This window comes from Ictidomys tridecemlineatus, chromosome 14 (assembly GCF_052094955.1).
Source record: "Ictidomys tridecemlineatus isolate mIctTri1 chromosome 14, mIctTri1.hap1, whole genome shotgun sequence".
Taxonomy (NCBI): Eukaryota; Metazoa; Chordata; class Mammalia; order Rodentia; family Sciuridae; genus Ictidomys; species Ictidomys tridecemlineatus.
The window spans coordinates 16,044,030-16,067,555 of record NC_135490.1 but is presented as its reverse complement, the minus strand read 5'-3'; the positions used below and the strand labels follow the sequence as shown (position 1 = coordinate 16,067,555).

The following is a 23,526-nucleotide window of genomic DNA, read 5'->3' as shown; positions in this document are numbered from 1 at the left end:
CAAATTATAAGTAAAATCTGTAATGCTTGAGATCTATTAAACCCAAGAGGTAAGGATTTTAGAATAAAGAGCATTTGCCAACGAGTCCATTTGAGAGAGAGATTGCTGAAAACACCATCGCTAAGGATTTTCTTTAATCATTTCAGGTTTAACGCACTTTAAAGACCTTAAACACAGTGTCCTTAAACACACTTTCACATGATTCAACTAACTGTTTTACTGAATGTTTAATGTATATTAAACACAGACTCTAAGAAATGAATAAGAAATCTAGCTACTCGGGAATAGTGTGGTCACTATGTAAGGTCATGCCAAGGAGCTGTATCTTACTGGCACAAACGAGTACATTAAGGAAAGTGCCATAGTTAGACTTGTTTTAGTCAACACTGGGAAGGGTGGGCTGGAGGAGAGCACCTTAGGAAGGTGACTTCATGAGGTACAAGTATCCAGAGGAGCAGCGCAGACTAAGGGAGGCAGAAACTGAGTGGAGGGAGAGGGACCTCAGGTGGCTAGACAAAGTTTTAGGAAGTGGGGCGTGTGCAGCTTGCCAAAATGACCCAATGGGGAGAGTTTTAAAAATCAGTATCGAGATACAATTTTAAATTTTTATAAAAACTATTGTATCCCATAACTGTGCTGAATTTGCTTACAAGTTCTATAAGTTTTTAAATGGAGTTCTTAGGCATTGGGAACAGTTTTTTAATTATTTTTTAAAATCTAAGCACTGTGAAATGCTACTATCTGGGACATGTGGTATATTTTATTTAAAAATATACGTCGCTCAAATACTTAGTATTAATAAAATGATTGATTAAAAGAAACCCAGTGACATAAGGTCTAAGATGACAAAAGCTTGAAGTAAGGAATGTCGGGGAGGATGTGAAAGATATTTAAGAGGTAAAGGGACAGGGCTTGATGATGAGGCATGACACTGGTTGGGGTGCAGGGGTGCGGTTCTGGCCAATGAGGGAGGCAACTGTAAGCGCACAGGCTCCCAAAGCCTGCCCCTGTGCTCCTCCTTAGCACTACCTGAGGTCCAGCACAGGACAGGAGGAGGGGTAGGGTTCCTTCCCTGTGAGGGGTGAGCACAGGACTCACTTTGTTTCTGAACAGTGTTCTCACCTGACCTGCACCCAAAGAGTTAATACTGAGTGCTTATTCATTGGTTCAAACTTTTGTAAGAGAACAGCTGGAGTTCAAAGAAATTGAAACTCGGTATCCATCAGGTAGGTGACTTCATGAGGTACCAGTGTCCAGAGGAGCAGCACAGACCTAAAGGAGGCAGAAACTGGCGGTGTCTTGTGCCTCAGTGTGATCTGCACCGTCTGCTGGTCAGTCATCTGGAGCATATGAGAGAGAAACATCAAATTTCCAGGCATCAGACTGCATCTGAACCACCTGGTGGGATATTATACTGCCCCCAGATAATTCTTGTGAACGCTCCAGCTTGAAAATGACTGTTTTGGTGGGTATAAAAGTGACCCTGAATAGATCCCAGAGGGGGCAAATCATAATTCTGTGTTTCCAGAAGAAGGAAAAAAAAATCTTGAGTTTTCAGATTAGTTTCTCCACCCTCAACAGAAGAAGAAGAAAAAAATGTGCTTTGGCAACATTGCCATGAAAAACAACCAGAGAAGGTGACTCCTACACAGCGGAATTGTTCAGGAAGAACCATACTGCACTGACAATAATCAATTTTAATAATTGAGGCTAATATGTTTTGGATAGCAGACAAGAATAAATTAAAGAGAAGCTCATAAATGACAGGGTGATGAACAACATGTCTTCAAAGAACCAAACAATCTTTTAATTGAAAGTTGGATTTTTTTTCCTGAACACTGTCCCCCACCCACCCACCCACCCAGCAGGGTACTCACAGTGCTGTAACACATATTTTATAAATGGAAACTACCCAAGAGGCCCTGGCATTTGGGGGAATCATGGCCAGCCTGTGGGGGCATGGAGAAAGGAAAGGTGGCCAGTCTCACAGATGCAGGACCACTGGGTCAATGCAGTGGTTCTCAGTGGGAGTGGGTAGCTTTGATCCCAGAGGACATTTGGCAAGGTCTGGAGATGTTTCTGGTAATTAAAATTAGTGGAGATGCAGTTGCCATCTACTGGGTAGAGGCTGGGGACACTACTAAACACCCTGCAGTTCATACGACAGCCTCACACAATAAAGAATTATCTGAGCCAAAACATCAACAGTGCGGAGAGTGAGGGTGACCAGGCTAAAGAAGAGAACAGTTTGTGAAGCAATGGAGAGAGGAGGGACGCTTGCTTCAGGATGCGCTGGAGGTGTGCTGGGACTCTGCACAGACATCTGCAAGAGTGTCCACTGATGTGGAGGGCACACCACTCCCCTGCACCAGCTGCATGCCAACTCACCTCTCTTTAGCACCGCTAATCACCACATGTGTGGTTTTACACTGTGCTTCCCATACTGTCCTGTTACTCTCAGAGGTGAAACATCTTTAAAAAAAAATTGTTAGTACATGAAATGATGACCTGGGTGAAGAAATGATATGGAAACCTTAAATCTTAAACATATTCTAGAACCTCCTCTTTTCCAGATGGAAGCTTGGTGATTTAACTGGTGGTGGAAGGGAGATACTCATCACATCCCTTTCTCTAGAAGTCCCTAAACAGCACAGCTGTCTTGTCTGAGGTAACAATGGTGAATGCTTCTCTTTGCTATTGCTTTCCTACCTAAAATTCAATCATTGATCACTAAACATGTGCTCCCCCCAACCTTTGTCTCTCTGTGGATGCACATCCAAAATGAAGAAAAATATTTTTAAGATTATGCATTCTATTTTTTGTAAAACACTGTTTTTTTTAAAAAAGAGTCTACTCTAAAAAAGGTGCTTGCTGCCTGTTTTCCTGGCAGAAGCACACATAGAGATGAACACATTTCCACATGCATGTGTCTTACTGGGAGACAGCTCATATACAAATAGGACAGCGGGCCTTTTGAAAAATAGGAAGAAAATAAAACAGTACATTCTATAGTGAGAGAAGAACAAGGAAGAACTCTGATGTTGCTCAGAGCTCCACAATGTTCCTGTGAGTGACACACTTACTAAAGCCCCTCTTAACCTCAGTCACTTTCTCTCCTGCTGTTTTCATAGAATAAATCGTGAGATTTATTAAAAATGATCTATTAAAAAATGATCACTATTGCAAAGTCTCACAGTGAAGTGAATGAACAAAACTCAACATCTGAAGACATTTTTTTGCTTCACATTTTCTCCTCCTAACTTCATAGAATATAGTTTGCTATTTCATGTACTCTGCTTGTGACTGTTTATGTGATATGTTGCTGAGTACCCAGATTTAAAGCTGGGAAAGGATTTGCCTTTTGGGTTTGTACTTTAGTTGGACAGACAGAGAAACTGGCCAGCATTCTTTCTGGTTATCAATAAAAGCTGCCTCCTTTCTCTTAGACTGCTGTAAAACTAAATGCCTTTCTGTCCTGTGAGTTGAGCTGGCTTGGTCCTTTCTACTCTCAAAACCGTGTTTTGGGTCACATGGGAACTATATAGTCATAATAATGCTTATGTAATAACCAACCAGTACATGTTACTGATAATTATGAATGAGGGTGGAAAACACAAGAGTCTTTTTCCAGAAGCCATGTGTCTCTCTTTTTACTACTAGTCTTTCTGATTTTTGTAATTTATGGCAAGACTAGCGCATGTTCTCTTCCTTCACCTACTCACTATCTTCTGTCCCTCCCTCAAAGACGGCCAGTATGGTCTGTTTCCATCAGTCCACCAAAACCACTCTTGCCAAGTTTACCCAAGGACCTCACTGCAATCTACTATCAGCTAGGTTTTGTCTTTATTTTACCTAATTTTCTCCTTCTTAGCTTAATATCCTCCATGTTTGGTTATTTTAACTTAAATAACTTTTCTTAAAAGTTGTTTCTCAGGTATCTCAGTCTGCTTCTGAGCCTAAGGGCTACATCACTTACAGAAAGAAAAAAGAAAAGGATTCGAAAAAGACTCTGAAAGAAACAACAGGGAGAAAAGCAGAAGCTGGAGGGGCGAGGTTCCTCCAGCCAGGTCAGATACTGCAGTCCTGGGCGTCGCCCTTCTTCCTCCACTTTAGCCATGAGACGTCTATTCTGTACTCTCATGAACTTCCACTCTACCGATTTCTTTGATAACTAACTTAGCTATTTCTCCTTTAGGTTACTAGATGGTCCTTGAGGGGCCGTTCTGCTTCTCATAGTATCTTCTTCTAATGCTTTTATCATATGGCAATGGAATAATTTTTGAAGTGCAAATATGATTATATCACTTTTCTGCTTAAAAACTTCTGTCCTAAAGACACCCAGGGACCACTGAAGCTTCCAAAATCATGCACATGACAAATAGGCCTGGAATGATTTGAAAGTCCCCCCTAAAACTCATATTGAAGTTTACCTTCCAGACAGTATTGGAGGTGGGACCTTTCAGAGGTGATTAGGCCATGAGGGGCCACCCCCTGTTGAGAGTGGGTTAGTTATCATGGGAGCAGTCTGCTCTAAACCTGAGGCTGAGGTGCTCGACTTTCTCCTGCTCATGCCCCTCACCAAGTCATGCCCTCGGTGACGTTAAGACTCTGCAAGAAGGCTTGATATCCGACTTCCCAGCCACTAGAACTGTAAGGAGGTAAATTAATTTTCTTTATAGATTTTCCAGTCAGGGGTACTCTGTTATGGCAGAATGGCCTAAGACAAGCCTTTCATGATTTTGCCTACCTCCACAGGGTCCACTTCTGACTTATTTTCAAGACTGCTCAGGTCATGTTAGGTAACTTGGTGTGGCTCCTGCACCCCAGTGTCTCTCCTCTGGGCCTCTGTTTCTCTGCCGGATCACCCTGTTATCTCATCCCACACCTCACCTATTTCTCATCCTTTAAGCTTCATGGAATATATCACACCTCTTCTTCACTTCCAAGGCCACCCTAGCTGTCCTGCCATGTGCCCACATGGCCTTAACCCTTCCTGTGTAGCTATCAAGTGCTTCATTTGTATTTGCCACCCTCCAGGAGAGGATCTGGGTTTCATCTGTCTTTCTAGATCCACAGCCTAAAACCATCTTTGCTATACAGTAGGGACATAATATTTACTAAATAAATGTCATTGATAATTGTGCTATGAAGGAGGGGAACAACAGCTAGTTAATACCAAAGCATTCATTGATCATAATCAGATTAAGTGATTTCTATTGTTACAGCAATAAGAGCTCCACAGAGACATCAAAGTAGCTCCAAAATCCTTGACTGGTCAATGCCATCAGGGGTACTGCAGAGAGGGTTAAAATTGGCAGAGCCTCAGAACAGAGTTTTTAATGAAAAGATGACAAAATTTGACAAATGTTTTTTTTTTTTAGAAAGATTAAGAGAATTTTATGTAAATACATGTGGAACAGAGCTCTGATGAACTTTGTCTTGATTAGCTTAGAAAATGCAAATATTCCACTCACCTCTTCTAAGGGGTAAGGAAGGCCTTTCCTGCTCTACTGTGAACAGGGGAATCCCTGAAAATGTTTTAATATCTCTAGCACCAAATATGGTAAATGCTCAATTAAATGAACTAATAATCAATGGATGAAAAGCTTGCTAACAAGCCACGACATCACCCCAGTTTTAGCCAGCTAAAAACAAAAACAAAAACAAAACCAGGAAAGTATAACTGAAATGTAAAACATACTGGTATATTACATTTTGCCCCATTTATACAACATGGGGCAAGGTCTTCCATCTGCTTTCCAATAATGGATAGCATTATTCATATACAAATATTAGCAAAATTACAAAGGACTTCTTTCCATGCACAGCAACATCAAATAAGTTACCTGAGATAATTTTGTCGTACACAGCAACATCAAATAAGTTACCTGAGATAATTTTGTCGTAGTGGCAGGCAGAAGCGGGCGGCTAAACTTCTTCTGAGAACCAATGGCTGCTGGAAACGGTGGTGCAGAAAAGACAGCTGCAACACAGTTGATTTTGCTTATCCACCCCTGCATCTCCTCTGGACTCCTATGAGAAAAAACCATGAATATGTCAGGCTATTCCTGTGTCTAAGTGCATCACACCTTGCCCATTGCTTATTGCCGATATAAAATGGCACATGAAATCATTTATTCTTGGTACAATTAATCACTGACACAACCCCATTGGAGGTTAACAGTCTCAACAGCAATCACCAGGCAGTGGAAGGCACTGGAACCCTGAAGCCTATCTATGGTCATCAAAGGATAAGCCTATCACTATGCCCTGAGGATACAGAAGGAAAAAAAGAGAAATGTATTCATTAAACTACTTTCTGCTGGAAACTAGCCTAGGCCAAAAGTTAATTAAAAATTTAATTCATCTCTTTTACTCACATAATTTTATTTTAAAATCTGACTGAAGCATACATCGATGAAGGGAATGTAAAAGGGCATACTCACTTTGGAAAAGTTTGGTAGTTTCTTCAAAAGTTAACTATAAATTTATCATACACCACAGCAATTCCACTACTTTGTTGGTACCCAAGATAAATAAAACATAAAGCTACACAAAGATTAGAATACCAATTTTCATGACTTCCTTATTCCCAAGAATCAAAAAGGGAAACAAATCCAAGTGTCCATCAACTAGTGAGTGGATAAAACAAAGAGAGATAAATCTATATAAACAGTATTCACCAAAAGGGTGAAATACTGATTCATGTTATACACAGCATGGATGAACCCCCAAAACATGAAGTGAAAGAAGGCAGAAATAAAAGATCACAAGTTGTATGATTCCATTTACATGAGTAGTCCAGGAAACAATAGTACAGAGACAAAAAGTAGAATTATCGGATGTCTGGGGCTGGAGATGTGAATGCAGGGTGACTACAAAATAGGGCACTGCTCTGGAATGAAGGAATGTTGTAAAACTGGACCGTGGGGCCAGCTGCACCATTCTGTACATTTAGTAAAAATTGTTAAAACATACGTTCAAAACGGGAGAAATTATGGTAGATAAAGTGGAGCTTAAAAATGCTAAAAAATGTCCGAGGAGGTGGAAATCATTTGATATCATATTTTTAATTCACATGCCACTATATCCAGAAAGCCCCTCACTGACAACACTTAATATCTGTGACTTCATAAATGAGGGAAAGAAATGGTCACGAAACAGAAAAGATTATCTGCCATGCATATGTCCAACAAAAAGGTGAAATAATCATTTAATCACTTCCTTTACTGACTACTCCAAAAGAACCCCACTAACCTGAGACTGTGCTATATATTAATTCCTCAGTACAGCCAATGTGTGTTTCTAGTTGACTCTCTCCAACTGACGATTTTTTGCATGGGTTCTACCTGAGTAACTAGATCTCCTTAAGTATCAGATATAAAAAATACTAGAGAACAGAAGAATTTAAAATATCCTTTCCACCTAATAGCTGTTATTACACATTTGGTTATGAGTCCCTTTGTAGAATATCCTAGTCCCAAATTCAAAAACCCTGTGTCACTTGTTTTCACACAGAACCTCATGTCAGCAATTTTACTCCTTCACAAGTTCAATGACCATAAGCCTCCAGAGGTCTAGCTCTTGCTCTCATTTCTCTTTTTTTCTGATCTTACCTTGCCTTGATCAGGCACAGAGATAGATACTTGTACTATCTTGATGTCAAACTTGAATTTAGTTTGGGTAAGCTGATAATATGATGTTGAAGGTGATTCTAAAGTTAGGCTCAATCCACGAATCATTAACCCTGTCCTGCTCTAGAAGCTCCATTCTGAAAACCCAAAGTTCCTCACTTCACAAGTCCAGGATTCTTCAAGTGGAATGCTCTGCTACTAATCTCAAGTCTGTCACTGGCCCTCTCATTTCCTTATGCACAAATATGATTTGCATTCCGAAGGAAAACGAAACAAGGGAACAGGATCAAGATGTTCGCTTATAGAGCAGTTTCTCCACACCAGGCAATCTGGGATGCACTTAATACACTTATCGAATCCCCACCAGGATCCACTGAGACAAACATGATTATCCATGTTATCAGAGAACTTTGTCTACTAAAACTCTCACATCTTATTAATGAGGACACTGAGCTCTAGAGAGGGCAAAGAGCTTACTAAAAGACACAGGGCTACTTTATAGTGCACAAAAAACTAGAACTCAGGGTTCTATGTTTTTGTGTTAATTTTCTTAGGCAGCTGTCTTCCCTAACGAAACTAGTTCATGACATTTGACTACAACTCAACAAATTTCTCTCACAGAACCTGATTCTATTCCTTAGCATAAAGCAGTGGTAAGCAAACTGAAAACCAAAACGAAGTCAGGTGTGGTGGCTCATGCCTGTAATCCCGGTGGCTTGGGAGGATGAGGTAGGAGGATGTCAAGTGCAAACCAGCCTTAGCAATGGTGAGGTGCTAAGCAGCTCAGTGAGAACCTATCTCTAAATAAAATACAAAACAGGGTTAGGGATGTGGCTCAGTGGTTGAGTGCCCCTGAGTTCAATCCCTGGTACCCTAAAAAAACCCAAACCTAAACCAAACCAAACCAAACCAAACCCCAAACCAAGTAAGAACCAAACCAACAACACATACTGAGTTTGAAACAGCAAGACCCTCCAGTCGGCAGTTTTTAGCTTAAAGACGTTGGGCTTCTTCTCGTAGTCGGTGGCCTTGGATGCCAGGGCGTGGTGCACACTCACGGCATTTTTCAAGTCCTCCTCAGACAAGGCCTTTTCTGGCTTATATTCATCCTACAGATAGGCACAGAGAAAGCAAAGACAAGAGTGTGAGATGAGATTCTCTTTTTAAAACCTAATGGTAAAAAATTTTAAAGTCCATAAAAGTGCATGAAAAGAAGTGAAATGAACGATGAGTAAGAATTTGCAACTTCATAAAAAGGCAAAGGGTTTTACAATGTACCAAACATTTGCTACCAATGAGTACCTAAGAGGCATTAAAAAAAAAATTCTGAAATATGATAATTGAGGCAGAGAAGTAAGGAAGGGCTATCTATCATCTGCATTTTAAAGTCATGTGAAATGAGGCTAGATTTGATAGTTACTGTGAACTGGTTTTGAGTTTAGATGGATAAATGCAAAAGTGGGAAGAAATCCATCAACACAATTATAAAGGAAAGTGGAAACATAGCCACTGTGTTCTTTGCTCTAAAAGACACTACATTTTCCTGCTGCTTTCTTTTCTGGAGCTTAATATTACCAGAAGAAAAATGAAAAGTAAGTAAAATAAAAATGACATGATCCAGCTCTTCTGTTCAAAGTAAAAAATCAATTTAATAAACAAGAGAAAGCTTAGCTCAATTGCCATACTTTTTTTTTTTTCTGAAAAGTCAACATTACATAAGAAGGCAGGTGACATACACAAATGCAATTTTATTTCTGGACATCAAATGCATAATTCGTAGAATTTAAAAAGGGTCAGCATGGAATCCCTTAAAAATATCAACAACAGAAAACTCCAAAAATTGTGCTCTCTATGTGTAATAAGAATTGTAATGCACTCCACTGTTGTGTATTTACAAAAAATAATAAAAATCAATAAAAAACTCCAATTAGTAGAATTTAAAACAAGTTTGTTACCACCTATATATTGCATATGCTATGAATTGTTACAGGAGACTGACATCCAGAGTTCAAGGCCCCTCCTCCCATATCTTATAAAAAATGTTGAATATACTTGTATTTCTCCTATAAAGAAAACACACTCACACACTCATGACCCCCCTTTAATTCATAGGAAAAGCCTAAGGGAAGATTTATTCTCTTACTGGTTTCCCAAATTTCAGAAAAACAATTAAAATCTCTCTATATGTCATGATCTTTATATCATACACAAATCAAGCAATTCAAATGTACTAAGGTTGCTAATTCAAACTGAAGTTTTATTTTTATTACATTAATGATCAGTATCAGAGGCAGTCCTGGAAGGCAAAGGTTTTCCGATTAAAATACAAAGCAAATACCAGTAGCAAAATAAAGATTACCCAAACTTATAACACTACATGACAATGTTTCCACATTGGGATTCCCACAAGTCTTATTTTGTTATGCTCAGAAGTTGCAAACTGCTGTTGACACTGCCAGTCTTCTAGAAAGATAAGATAAATGAGAAAAGGAAAATACAATAATAAGTACAGGAGGTTTACATGTTCTCTGTTCTTACATAATTGTTGCTAATTCACACAATTACGATCTAGTTATGATTTGAAGTCTTTCTTGTTCTTTTAAAAAGGGATCCCTGCCCCTTAACCCCCCTGCCCTAGTGATTTAGCATTCCCAAGACCCATGACTCTTCTTCCAGGGGAATTTTTATTAGAGCTGGAGTTTGAAGACGAGGTGCATGATTACAAAATCTGCTCCAGTCTCAGGATGACGCCATGAAAAAAAACCCTGCCCCTGCCTGTCTGGTCCACTGCCCAATGTGACCACTTCCTTTCTAGACAGGAATCTGAGGCAGATAAATAATGGGAAGGGAAGAAACGGACCAGGGTCAAAGTGACCTTCAGAGAATTAGTATGCTGCCTCCATTTCCACACGTGCTGATCTGCTAACAGCTGATATTTCAGTTTGCAGAGCAAGTAACCTAAAAATGTATGTGTGCCCTTTGTGCTATTCTCGGTCAATGAACTGGGCTTTTATCTTAATTCCTCTTCTCTACTTTTTAGTTGCTGTTGTCTGACTTTCTTAAGATGATTATTTAGCTCCTTTGTTCTTCATATTTCTTTAAGAAAGAATTTAAGGTTATGTTTTTTCTTCGAGTATGAGTCATAGTGTGTAATGGTTTGGAAATAAAAAGCAGTTTTTTATTGCTTTCTAGATAGTCTGTAGTTTTAACTTTTTAAATCTCTCCTTTAATCTTAATAGTATCAAGAAATGTGGTTCTCACATTTAAGGCACTTAAAATTTTAGTTATTTACCATTATAGAGTTTATGGGCTTGTGACCAGAGAATGTGATCTATAAAAGGTATATTTCCCCCAAATTTATTACAGGTCTCTACATGTTAACTTTTTCTTAACGTTCCATGGGTATGCTAAAAGCTTATTATTTGAGGGATGAATGTTTATATTCAACTTTACTGACTCAATTCTACTATGTCCTTGCATTTTTTTTTTTTGCCAGTTCACCCCTTGATACAAGTATACTGATATGTCTACTGTGGATTTCAAGTTCTCCTTGTCTCTTTTCTAAAAATTTTATGCATTCTAATTTGTTATATGACAGCAGAAAGCAATTCAATTCACATTACACAATTAGAGCATAATTTTTCATGTCTCTGGTTATACACAGAGTCACACCATTTGTGTTTTCATACGTGTACTTAGGGTAATGATGTCCATCTCATTCTACCGTCTTTTCTGCCCCCATCAAGTTCTCCTTGTGTTTTGAACAGCACTTGTTTTACACTTTAGTTACTATTCTGTTTGGTGCATTTGGGTTTATAATTATTACTTTCCTCATAACTATGTGTTATCATTTTAAAATATTCTTCATCCTGTTCAGTGCTTAATCTTATATGATGAAAACTTATAAGAATCTCTCCCAAAAAAATGCTCTATTTCTTTATTCCTTGCACATTTCTAAATAGATTTTGAAAGACATTTTCGACCCATCTCCCTCTTCCTCATTAATCCTAAAGTTTGCCAAAGCTGTTTAGTACATTTGTTCTGCAGTCTTACTAAAATTATCTTGTATTATGCACTTTGTTTCAAAAGACTTATTTTGTACTTACATTACACATTCCCTGTCTCTCCTATTCCTTTATTCTTCTAGATTTAATTGTGTCCATGTTTCCTGCTCATCTGTTTGCTTTCTTTTTTCCATTCTGACATCTCCATTCTAATCCCTTATTATTTTCTCTTCTCTCAAGTATTTGCTTCAGGTGGGTAATGTGCTCTTCAATCTTCTCAAATCTTTCATTATCTCTGACAGGTACAGAATTGCGTATGGAACTTGTGCTTGCAATCCTTGCTACTCATGTCACATATAGTCTGGAGATGCTATTCTATTTCATCTAGCTTCCAATTTTACAGAAGGCCAATGCTGCTCTGATTCTTATTTTCCCTTTCTTATCCCTTCCTTTTCTGTTTGGAATCTCAGAGTCTTCCATTTATACTTAGAATTCAGGAATTTCGGCTAGGACAGGCCTTAATTTTCTCATCTATCCAGTCTAAACCTGGAAAACTCCACCCTGATTCTCCCCTATGTGACCGCTCCTATGTGAACTGCTGGGAGAGATAATGAACAACTGTGCAGACTTCCTAGCAACACGTGGGGTTCCAGCTTGCGCTGCACTCAGTGTCAACTGGTAATTCTTCTACGCATCCATGATCATCTCTCCGATTTCCACAACACCCTAATTCACCACGAGTGTGGTTAAGAGCTCGAGTATCTGGAGTTAAAACCACTATGTTCAAAGATCTTGTTCTAAATTTCTCTGTGCCAGGTTTAACTCGTTAAGCTCCAGTGTCCTTTTATTAAGAAGTAGTGATAATACCTTTAGAAACAGAGTTGTATTAAACGATACTGTTTTCTGAATTAATTATGTTCAGAGCATAAATATGTTCTCAAAAAATGCTAATGTAATTATTAAGAATAATGTTTTTTAGTAGCATATCATTTCACCTTGTATTTTCTTTTGTTGTATGTGGTGCTGGGGATTGAGCCCAGAGTCTCTCACATGCTAGAAAGGTGCTCTGCCACTAAGCTGCACAAGCACTGGATCTAGCTCTATCACTGAACTAATACAATTGAGACAGCAAGCTAAGTTGCTGAAGCTAGTCTTGAACTTGTGATTCTACAGTCTCAGTCTCCCAATAGCTGGGATTACAGGCATGTGCTACCATGACTGAAAAAAATATGTAAATATCAAACTTTGTGCTGTGCCTGTATACTGTAAAGATACCTGTATTTGACCTTATTTATCTTCTCTTCTCCAATAACAGAAGAACCTTTTGCTCTCAGTTCAATCTCCAGTAAGCTTTCCTAGGATCCTGTTTCATTGCCTATTATTGTTCTTCTATACTTTTAACCATTCTTTATCTACTGGTTTCTTCCTGCAGTCTATAAATACACATAATTTCTTTATTATCTTGAGGAGAGCCCACCTCCCCCACTACTGCTTTCTTTGCTGGTTGCTACTCCTCTCTCATCCTTTTCACCTGGCGTCACAGTTCATACTGTTTTTATACACTGGTTTCCAGTTTATTCTGGAGTCCACCTCTACGCTTTAGTAAAACTGCTCTGACAAAGGTCAGCAATAACCTCTATTGTAAAATTCAATTGACTCCTTTCTGGTTTCATCTGGTGGCACCCTAAGAAGTCAAATCTGCCTTGGCTTATCATTATAAAATTCACCTGGCTTCTCTCCTCCCTCTCATTACTTTGCTCTTTCCTCTTCAGTCTGCTATTCACATGTTCTCCTCGGGATGTTCACAACTACTTCTACAGTCTCATCTCCTTCTTACATGTTTATCAAAACACAGTGGATAATAAGAAACACAAGACCAACTGGTACCTATTAATACTGAGTGACCTAGACCTTCCTTAGCACTTTGGAACCATTCACTATGAATATTCTTGGAGCATATTCTCTTTGCTATTTTCATTTAAAATCAAGCTTAAAGGATGACATTCTTAGACTGCTCTAAAACTGCAAATTTTATAAAATGCTATATTTATTATGGACCTAAGTACAAGAAAATAATATTAGTCCCTTTTTGCTGTGGTTTGAATATGGTTTGCTCCCCATAATTGTGCAGGAGCTTAATACCCAGAGTTTTATGTTAATGATACTAAGAGGGTGGAAACATAATCTAACTATAGGGTTTAGATATGGGGCCTTTGGAAACTGATTAGAGTAGATCAACAGGGTGGAGACCCCATGACTTATAAGGAGAGGGAGAGAGATCACATAGGTATAGAGATGCATATGTATTGTGGCCATTATGTGGTACAGCTAAGAGGGTCTTTACCAAAGCTTGTGCCATGCTATTTGGACCTTGTAGCTCTAGAACTGTAAACCTGTACCTCCTTTCTCTGTAAAGTAGCTTGTCTCAGGTATTTTTGTTACAATAATGAAAAGCTGACTAATAAACCTTTAGAGATTAGTATCACTGTTTCTGAAGAAGATTCTATTCCAAGGCAGCTTCCTAAACTCTAAGATGCAGTATACCTTATATACGAAGGAAAACACTCCATGGGGCAGAATAGAAGACAGGGTACATTTAATTAGAACTAAACTGAAGTCAAGGAATTTTAAGTCTAATAAGCTTCTACTTTTTTAGTTAATAGTAAAACCAATTTATATACTTTTTAATAAGGCAAAATATAAACCTTAAAATATATTCAGCATTCTAAATTCCTCCTAGAAACTGAATCTCCAAGACCACAAAAGAATGAGCAAAACCCAGGGCAGAGTGGACATATTAGGGTTGACACTGGGATAAAAAGAAATAACTTCATTCCTGAAGTTTATTCTGACACCTTTATTTTTCACTATTTAAACTAGAGGGTGGATTTTAATGATAAGTTTGGGAAGGAAGAAACAAGAATAAATTATTGTAATCAAACCATTTCAAATCTAAGACTATTTGCTGTGCAAACTAAATGTGAAATAGACAGCAAGATAAATCCAATCAAGAAATTTGCTAAAGAAAACAAAATGCTCTGTGATATCTAATTACCATTCATTTTCTCAAACAAATAGAGGGTGAAAATGACACTCAAACATGTTACTCTTGTGTTCCCCGCAATCTGCATCTTTTTATCTAGTATGATTCATCAGAGCAGGCCGCTGTCCTAACAGGCACTAAGAATGTGATTTCACAATGCTATTTATTTTAAATTCATTTAAAGCATGAAATGAAAAGCTTTTTTCCCCCTAAGATGTTTGTTAATTAAGTCTCTTGTAAAGCTGACTCATAACACTCTAACACAAAAATCATCTACATATACACAAATTGGCATCAAGTCCGAATCTGTACTCTCAGGTAAATATAAAGTCCGATTGGAAAGTGACCAAATTTCAATCAAAATTTATCAGTTAAAAACACCATCAGTTAAAAACATACTGAGATTTTGGTTTTATTTACTTTATGCCTTATTGTGTAGGTTAATATGCTATATGCAATTAAAAACAAATTTTTAAAAAGTCAAAATAGTCTTGATTTCCACTGAGAGAATAAAGAAAAATTGATAATATATTCTTGCTTGAAGCTATGAGGTACCAATAAAAATACCAGTAACTGAAGTAAAAATGCATCCTAAATTGTCTACCATTTCCTGATTTTAGAAGTGGCATTAACATCTATGAATACATGACTAGTATAACTCCACATCACGCACAGCCACAAGAATGGGAAGTTTTATTCCATGTATGCATAATATGTCAAAACACAGTCCACTGTCATGGATAAAAACAATAAATAAAAAAATTTTAAAAACAAAAAAGTGGCATTAATAGTGTTTTTCATAATTTGATGACTATATTTTTTAAAAAACTCTAGCATTACTGGTTACCTTCCTAAAAATAACTCGGCAATATCCTATTTTTTACTACAGAAAAGAGAAAAATGCTGTTCTTACAAATTTGGAAGCCAAGACCAACAGCAAGTCCAGTGGAAGCATGTTTTGGTCCATCACTCAACAACACACTTGAAAATCACTAAATCACAGATTTTAAAGGGGCCTGGAGATCCCTTTAATCCAATTTTCTCATAAATAATACTATAATCAGAATAACATGCCCTGCATTGATGTAGGAAGGAATGAGAGAGAATGAGCAGAGTCGGTGGAGTCACAAGTTTCACACTGATCTACTGGGTCAGCAGGGACACCCTCTTTATGCACTCCAAGGAGGTGGCAACCTGGTTGCAGCAGGACTTCCATATCTGTCAGCACTGAAGGCCTCCTTAGTCCACTGACAGGGACACTAACAGTCCTGGTGGGCCTTGAAGTGATCACTCATTAGGTCTCAAGCTTCTGTGAGGCACAGCAAACTCTCCAGGGCAAACCTGACACATGGACCAGGAAGTTGGGAAGTATCTGTTTAATGACCATGCAGAGGCATGGAAAGGCACTTAGGGCAGATAACCATCCACACTCCTTGCTAAAAATGATTACAACATGCTTCAATACAATATATAAAGATGAAGTTGTCTTAAACATTTTTAAGCCCCAAAAAGGTCTGAGCACTTACTCATCCATGTTTCTTCCACTGGTCTAATTAATACAACGAGCAGAATTGTGATTGGTGGGAGGCTCCTCCTGCTTTCCACTCAGGGCAGGCCTCGCTGGCAACCTGTTCAAGGCTGCCCTTGCACTACCCTGACCAGGCTGTGGTGTCTGTTCACCTCTCACTCCCTTCCCTGAGGCGGAGCCTGGGGAGGGCCAAGCTCGGGCTTTATTCCTAGTTGGCCCTTGACACATTCACAAGATCCATGTGGGGACTGTATTCATTGAAAGGAAAGAAGGGAGGGGAAGAAGGGCTGGTGGGACAAGGAGGAGAGGGAAGCAGGGGCAGACCCCCATGGCACACGAGAGGCCACGCCTGGCTGGCCCTGAAGAGGCTAAAACCTCTGCATCAGCTTCTCTGGAGGGCTAAAAAATTTCTTAGAAACAAACTGGTTTCTGTTTGCTGGGCATCCAAACTAGAATCATGTTTTTTAAACAGTCCACCAGAGCACTGCCTGCATCTCTCCACTTGCAGTGTGTTTCTATGAACTTAAAGTTTTAAAAACATTATAAATACACCTTAAATACCCTTTCATAATGGTCAAACCTCCATGCAGGTCTGGGCCATTCATCTAAATTACAACTAAAAGAAACTTGGGTGTGATCCTCATTCTTCCAGGCTTCAATGCCTACTTCACAATTTGTTCTTCCAAGCATTTATGAGAATGATGACAGTCCAAATATTGCTTTCAAAGAAAAGGCCCGGAACACACAGGAAAGCAAGAAGAGCTAGAGGGGACCCCACCCGTGACTGGCCTGCCTTAGGCAGTATGGAAGGTGGCATACTAGTCTCAAACTGGCTGCTGTCATCATGTCTGGGAGGTCTGGAAACTTCTGTGGTTTCTTTCTGCTTGGCCCAGGCTCACCTACACTTCAAATATTGCAAAAACAACAAAACAACAACAAAAACCTCCCTTTCCAATTGAACTTTAAAAAAAATCTTATAGGCAGCTAGATCAAATCTCTCTTTCAGTGATCCAAGGAATGAAGAGAAGATTTTGCATCAAGGACAGAGAGCTCCTGGGTATAGTGTGATAGCTAGTTTCATTTTTTTTTTGATAATGAACTAATTTCATTTTTTAAAGACATGATAGAGGCAAATACATTTGCAATTTAACAATTGTGTTTTGGAGCCTAAAGATAAAAGTCATTAAAGTTTCTCAAGAGCCTGGTCTGGTGAATACAATAATCAATAGCCCAACTCAAAGCATTTCACCAGCCGCCTGGGCCTGTCACTCTTAACCACTTCATCAATCACTTGACAGTTTCTGTTTAGGGTAGTTAAGTTTTGTCACAACCAGTCCTGTGACAAGAATACCATCATAAACCTCACAAAGATACTTCCAAGGCTGACAAGGACAGACATAAAGCCCCTGACAGAAACCAAAGCAGAGCTCCTGGAGCTGTGTGACAGCAAAGGCTTATCTAAGCACTGGGCTAGCAGATGACTCATTGTTAGCAGAATGGGTCTGAAGCTAATATCTAAATGTCAACAATGATGGATCATTAGCATCCATAAGAATTGAATCATCTTTATCATTAATTCATAGCAATTCCTAATTTTTAAAGAATATATGCACTGTGCTGTTAAAATAATAGATTCCTCTGCCATGAATATATTACAACAGTAATACTTAATTAGCAGAAAGGTATACATTCCTTAGACATGAGCTGCCTGGGTTCAGGGGCATAGCAAGAACTAGGAGAAACAAGAACAGGAGTGTGTTCTTAACTGTGTGAGTTGGACAAAATCATTCTATCACAGATGACCTTTGGTGACTGATCATTTCTGATACCTGGACTCTGGAATGGTTCTGGGTGGGCACATATTTAAACTTGTCCCTAGACTGGTGTTATATCTCATGGGCTCTACAGAGTTTCAGAAATTGGAAATTCCATTTACTCTGTGTTTTTTCCAATGCTCACCTGCACTCTTGGTTCACCCATCATGTTACCACATGCTTTTTCATGAGGGGATTTTTAAGAGCTCATTAGCTTCTCACTGCATGAACAGTCTTCTCAGCTACCCTGTCATCCCAGCTCTGCAGGGAGTAAACACTATGCTTATTTCTTGCACTGCTCCCAATATGGCATTCTTAAGTGGTTCTGACATTACTATCCTGATAATCTGTGGATTTACTTTTTGCTTGAAAGTTAAAGAGGCAAATGTGATTCTGCAACATTAAGTCAGGGGGCCTGAAAGGAAATGAGGTGAATGGTGATGAGGAAGATTGTGTGTAACCTGCAGAAGCAAAACAAGGGCTTGGGGTAATGTCAGGAACCCTCTAGGGGAAAAGGAAAAAGACAAGGACTTATTTTACTTGAGAGAAAAATCAATCATAGGAAAGAAAAGAGATTCAGTAGAAACAAGACAGGCACTGGGGATCTGCTATTTGCAAAAGTCTCAGGAAGGAGAGGCATCAGAAGAGGGGCGGGGGGTGGCAGGAAGAGCTAAGAGGAAACCATAAATGGTGTTTCAGGTGTCTACACACTCCCTGCTTCAGTGTCCTCAACCTTCTCTCCCATCTGGCTTCCACACCCACCACCCCACTGAAATGGCCTTAATAATTTTCTGGTTGCTGAATTCATGCAGCACTTTACAATTCCATTTCTACGAAATGGAGCTTTTCCAACATCTCTTGCTGTTTGTGGCACCACTTGCTTTATAATAAAGTTTTCTTAGCTTTGCGGCCACATTGCTCAGGCTCCTTCAGAGTCTCACATACAAAGTCTCTGTGCTACTGGTTCTCTCCTCCATGTTCTCCACACTCTACAAAAATCTCTGAACAATATCATTTCCTCCCATGGCTCAAATTATCAACTATTTGTGGACAATTCTCTGGATGGGCATTTCTAGGCTCTCTCCTTGAGTCTAAATCTAAATATGCCTAATTTGTTATTGGACATATCCCTCTTTCACTCCTCAATGCTGAATTCAACACAGCAGCTAGAACGTTCCAGTAAGTCTCTGCTTCTCCCTCCCAGTTATCCTGTCCCAGTTCAAGCCAATCTGGTCCGTGTGTCTCTGGTCCAATCTGCTTCTAATTTGTTTCCTATTCTCCAGTCAGAATGATCTTTCTAAACTATTGATATGATCATGTCACACCCCATTGAAACACTCTTGTAGCTTTGACCTCTCTGAGCTATATGATTAATATGGTTCTCTAGGCTTTTCAGAATCTGCCTTTAGTACCTTTATATATCACTGAGACTACCTGTTCCCAAATAAGCTGTGGCTTCCCACCTGTCTGAATCCCCTTATAAGATTAACTTCTACTTGTATTTAAAAGTGGGGGCTTAGATATAGATCCCTTACTTTGCGAATTCTTCCACAATCTTCCTTCTTTTCTTATTTCTCAGTACAGTGTCCTCTATGTGTACTTCCACAATACATTACCCTCTTAGTGGCATTTATCAAATTGCATTCACCTGGTCTTTTCATTTATCTTCTTAGTTGAAACAACAACTCCACTTTGGGAACTATATCTTGCTCACAATCATATCTCTAGTGTGTAACATTCTAAGAAAACTGGCAGAATCCTAATCTTATAGACGCATTCATTATTGATCTGCTTCCTAACTTACATTATGACCTTCTATATCAGAATAGTAGTTTGTTGGCCAAAGTTCAGCTGATAATGGATACTTGAATCACTTAATAGCTGTTAATCTGAGCAATATGAAATGGTTGCGGTGTTGATATTTCCATGGTATTTCATGATTTCTGGTAATGACAGGAAGAATACCTGACAAGGCTATGCCAGAAAACCTCAAAGTTTACTTACTGTTAAGAACATTATGAGAGACAGTCTCATATCAAATAAATAGTGGCTGAGGTCAGGGGAGCACAATGAGAGGAGGAGGTTACCCATCAGACCTTACTAAAGCAAGGATGATGCTTGTCTTGTATGAGCCAAGAGTTAGCTGAATCTGGTTGAAGACAAGTTAGGGATCTCTCCCCCCACTTGTAGTAATTAGAAGGGTTACACACTACAGCTTTAGTGTTTAATCAAGGGTTACACACTACAGCTTTAGTGTTTAATCAAGAACAGTCTGATGGAAAAAGCACAAGGCTTGGTTACTAACACCTTTAGAATGTGAGTAGGTTGAGTCTTAACTTCTCAGTCTAAAAAATGGGACTAGTGTCTACTTATGAAGTTGTGAAGTTCAAATGCATAAAGTACCCTAAATCTGTGTACGATCTTACAAGCCAGTCTTATTTCTGGCTGGATGACCACTGAAGCAAGCTGGCTAGGGAAATCTGCCAAAGCATTTCCTATATTTGTCATGTGTGATGCTGATATGGGCATGATTTATTTATTTATTTTTAGATATAAGATATAAAGCAACATTCTGCAAGGATACATGAGGAGCTTGTGCTTCATGTTTCCTGCCATGTGGAATGGGTGTATAGTTGTGCAGCCTATTCTCTTCTAAGAGAGGATTCAAGGCAGGGAGTATCTAAATCTCTAGGGTTAGGGGTAGTGGGAGGGCCAAGGAAAGGAACTATGTTGGATATCTGGTGAAATTCTTCTACCTGGAGGTCAGTTTGAAGAATGATTGTTATATGTATGACTGATGTTGGTGAGAATGAGGAACAAAGGTCCCAACAGTCTCTGACTACTCTTTCTGCTGCGTCACCAACTCCAGGACATGAAGCCCTGGTTTGGCCTATTAGTCCCTGTGCTAGTCCCAAGGGGGTGTTTATGCAGGCATGTTTCTGATCTAAGTGGAAAGAAGAGGTAGAAGGAATTAATTATCCTTTAATAAAGCTAGCAGGGAAGAAAGGGTTATGCATCCAGAGGGCTGACATGGTTGGTCTGACCAACTCCTAATCATTTCATACTCGGACTGCTGAAGCATTGTGAACATGAGGAAAAAAGTCTAGTGGGAAAAAATGAGATTGGCAAGAATTAGGAAGGGAAGAAAAGGGCAATCACTCCCACTTCTCATAAGAGTCCTCAGGAAGGGAACAAGTGTTTACAATGTCATCATTGATTTATTTTTATTCTTTGTGGTGCTGGGGATTGCACCCGGGGCTTTGTGCATGCCAAGCAAGCCTCCTCCACATCTCCAGTATGCGCAATATTTACTATTAACCTCCTTATGCATTTTCATATATTTAAATGTTATTATCAATCACAACATAATTTTCCCTGATTTTACAGATAAATGAGTTGAGGTTCCAAATCAGAAATTGGTTAAATGGCAATCACAGAGTCTGACAAGAAGATATGTCTACTTCCAAAGTCCTACCCTTTCTGTACATAGTCCAAGAGACACCTTTTCCTAGGTGGATTTGAGGAAGCTGAGGAGAGACCCCCAGCCTAACAAAGTTCTCATGTTAGGAGTGGGAGGCTGCTGTACTGTGTGGATACCTTCAGGAGGCAGCAACACAGACTGGCACAATGCCTGAGGGGTTTATAGACATGAGAGCCTTGAGATAGTAACTCTTTGGAATTTGGGCTTCAAATTCCTTCAGGGAAAAAACAGCTTCTTATGTAAAATGAACAGTTTATGACATTGTGACATAATCTCTTTAATCTTTATGATACATTTGTTACTTGAAGCATAACTTTTCATCATCTTTCCATCTTTGATTTCCTATGGGCTGCTGTATACCTTTGTGGAACGCCTTTTTGGTTGAGAAGGAGCAGGGAAGGAGTTTGAGGGAATGGAGACTGAGAATTTGGAGCTCTTCCCCAGTATGATTTCAGTCGTACTTCGTCTTTCTTCTAACAATTATTTTTGGTTTGTTTGTATTCTGAAGAAGTGAAACTTCTTACTATGACTCTATTTTTAATGAGAAAATACTAATTGTGTTTGTTTGTATGGGTAAAAATCATTATTTGCTGTTTTGTAGCTGAGAAGTCTTGATGAAAGGCTTAAATAATCGATGATAAATTGATAACAGATGCTAGACACACTGAGGGAGGGTTCTCACACATGGTGTCTAGGCTTGCAGTCATGTGGTCTTTAAAGGAGGAGTTACCTTTTGATCTCATTAGGAGAACTACTTGATTACTTCATCAAGGAAGCAGAGGCCTTGCTTCCTTTTGTCTCTGGCAACAGTATCCAGTGCATTGGCAGACACAGTAAGGGGGTACAGTGATGGAGTACCTGCTCATCTGGAGAAAAGGGAAGACACTCAGGAGGGAAGAGCTACTGGAAGGCTTCAGACAGAAATCTTTGATGCTGAAGAACTTGGGTAATATCAGTGTGCAAAAGAGAGAATAGATGCAAAATCTAAGTGAGCTATTGATAGCCTTAAGGTCAGATAGTAGGTCCAATGATCTCTGTATTCCTACTCCTGCCTCAGCCCCCATCATATAGTAGACTGACATAGTACCAAACTGAATTAAAATAGTCTTAGGCTGGGGAAAAGGTGGAGCTTTTGTCATTGCCCCTCACTCAAAATACAGATGTGCTCCTTAATTTATGACAGGGCTATGTCCCAGTAAACGCATTTGAAAATGTCCTGAGTCAAAAATACACTGAATCAACTGATGTGAAACAGCAATCTGTATACGGGGTAAAGTTGGGAGTTCATAACCCACTTGAATCAAACTGTGAAAGATGATGTATTAAGAACTGTGTAATGTTTTGAACGACCAACAATAATAAAAAAAAAATACACTGAATCCACCTGTTAACTGAACACCACAGCTCGGCAGCACAGTGCACAGAACGGTATCTTACTGAGTGGCAAAATGGAAGGTGCAAGTCACTGCTGCTGCCTGGCACTATGAAGGAGGATTATACTGCCTGTCACTGGCCCTGGAAACCACCAAAGTTCAAAGTATGGTTTGTATTAAACATGTACTGCTTTTGTAATACTTTAAATTAAAAAAAGAAAAGGTAAGCTGAACACTAAAAGTTGGGTCCACGTATAGAAGAGAATTGGCTGAAGAAATGAAGCAGAAAACAGGTATGTCTATTTTTCTCTCAACTAGACCTAAACCCCAAGAGTGTTAATACTGACATTCTATGAGTCCAGAGGGGACAGCAATGTACCACTCATTGGGCACATGCTTTTCCCTGCAGGTCCTCTGAGAAGGGTGCCCACCATGGAAGATAACACCATCTAAACCCTTTGAGTACACGGGTGTCAGTGGGAGCAGTAGTGACCTCAGACTGGGCTTCAAATTCCTTCAGGGAAAAATCAGCTTCTTATTTAAAATGAACAGTTTATGACATTGTGACATAATCTCTTATCTTTATGATACATTTTTTACTTGAAGCATAACTTTTCATCATCTTTCCATTATTTGCTAACCTCCATCC

At 39.2% G+C, this 23,526-nt stretch overlaps 1 protein-coding gene across 8 annotated transcripts in view; it reads right to left on the bottom strand.

The window, feature by feature from the left end:
* Psd3 (pleckstrin and Sec7 domain containing 3) overlaps positions 1-23,526 on the bottom strand; it is a 550,748-nt gene that overhangs the window by 42,534 nt on the left and 484,688 nt on the right. For all 8 annotated transcript variants that reach the window (XM_078030943.1, XM_078030944.1, XM_021729090.3 and 5 more), the window contains 2 exons: positions 8,586-8,743; positions 5,889-6,033 (listed from right to left, as the gene is read on the bottom strand). In XM_078030943.1, coding sequence (XP_077887069.1) covers positions 5,889-6,033; positions 8,586-8,743 — 303 coding nt within the window. The remainder of the gene's footprint in view (positions 1-5,888; positions 6,034-8,585; positions 8,744-23,526) is intronic.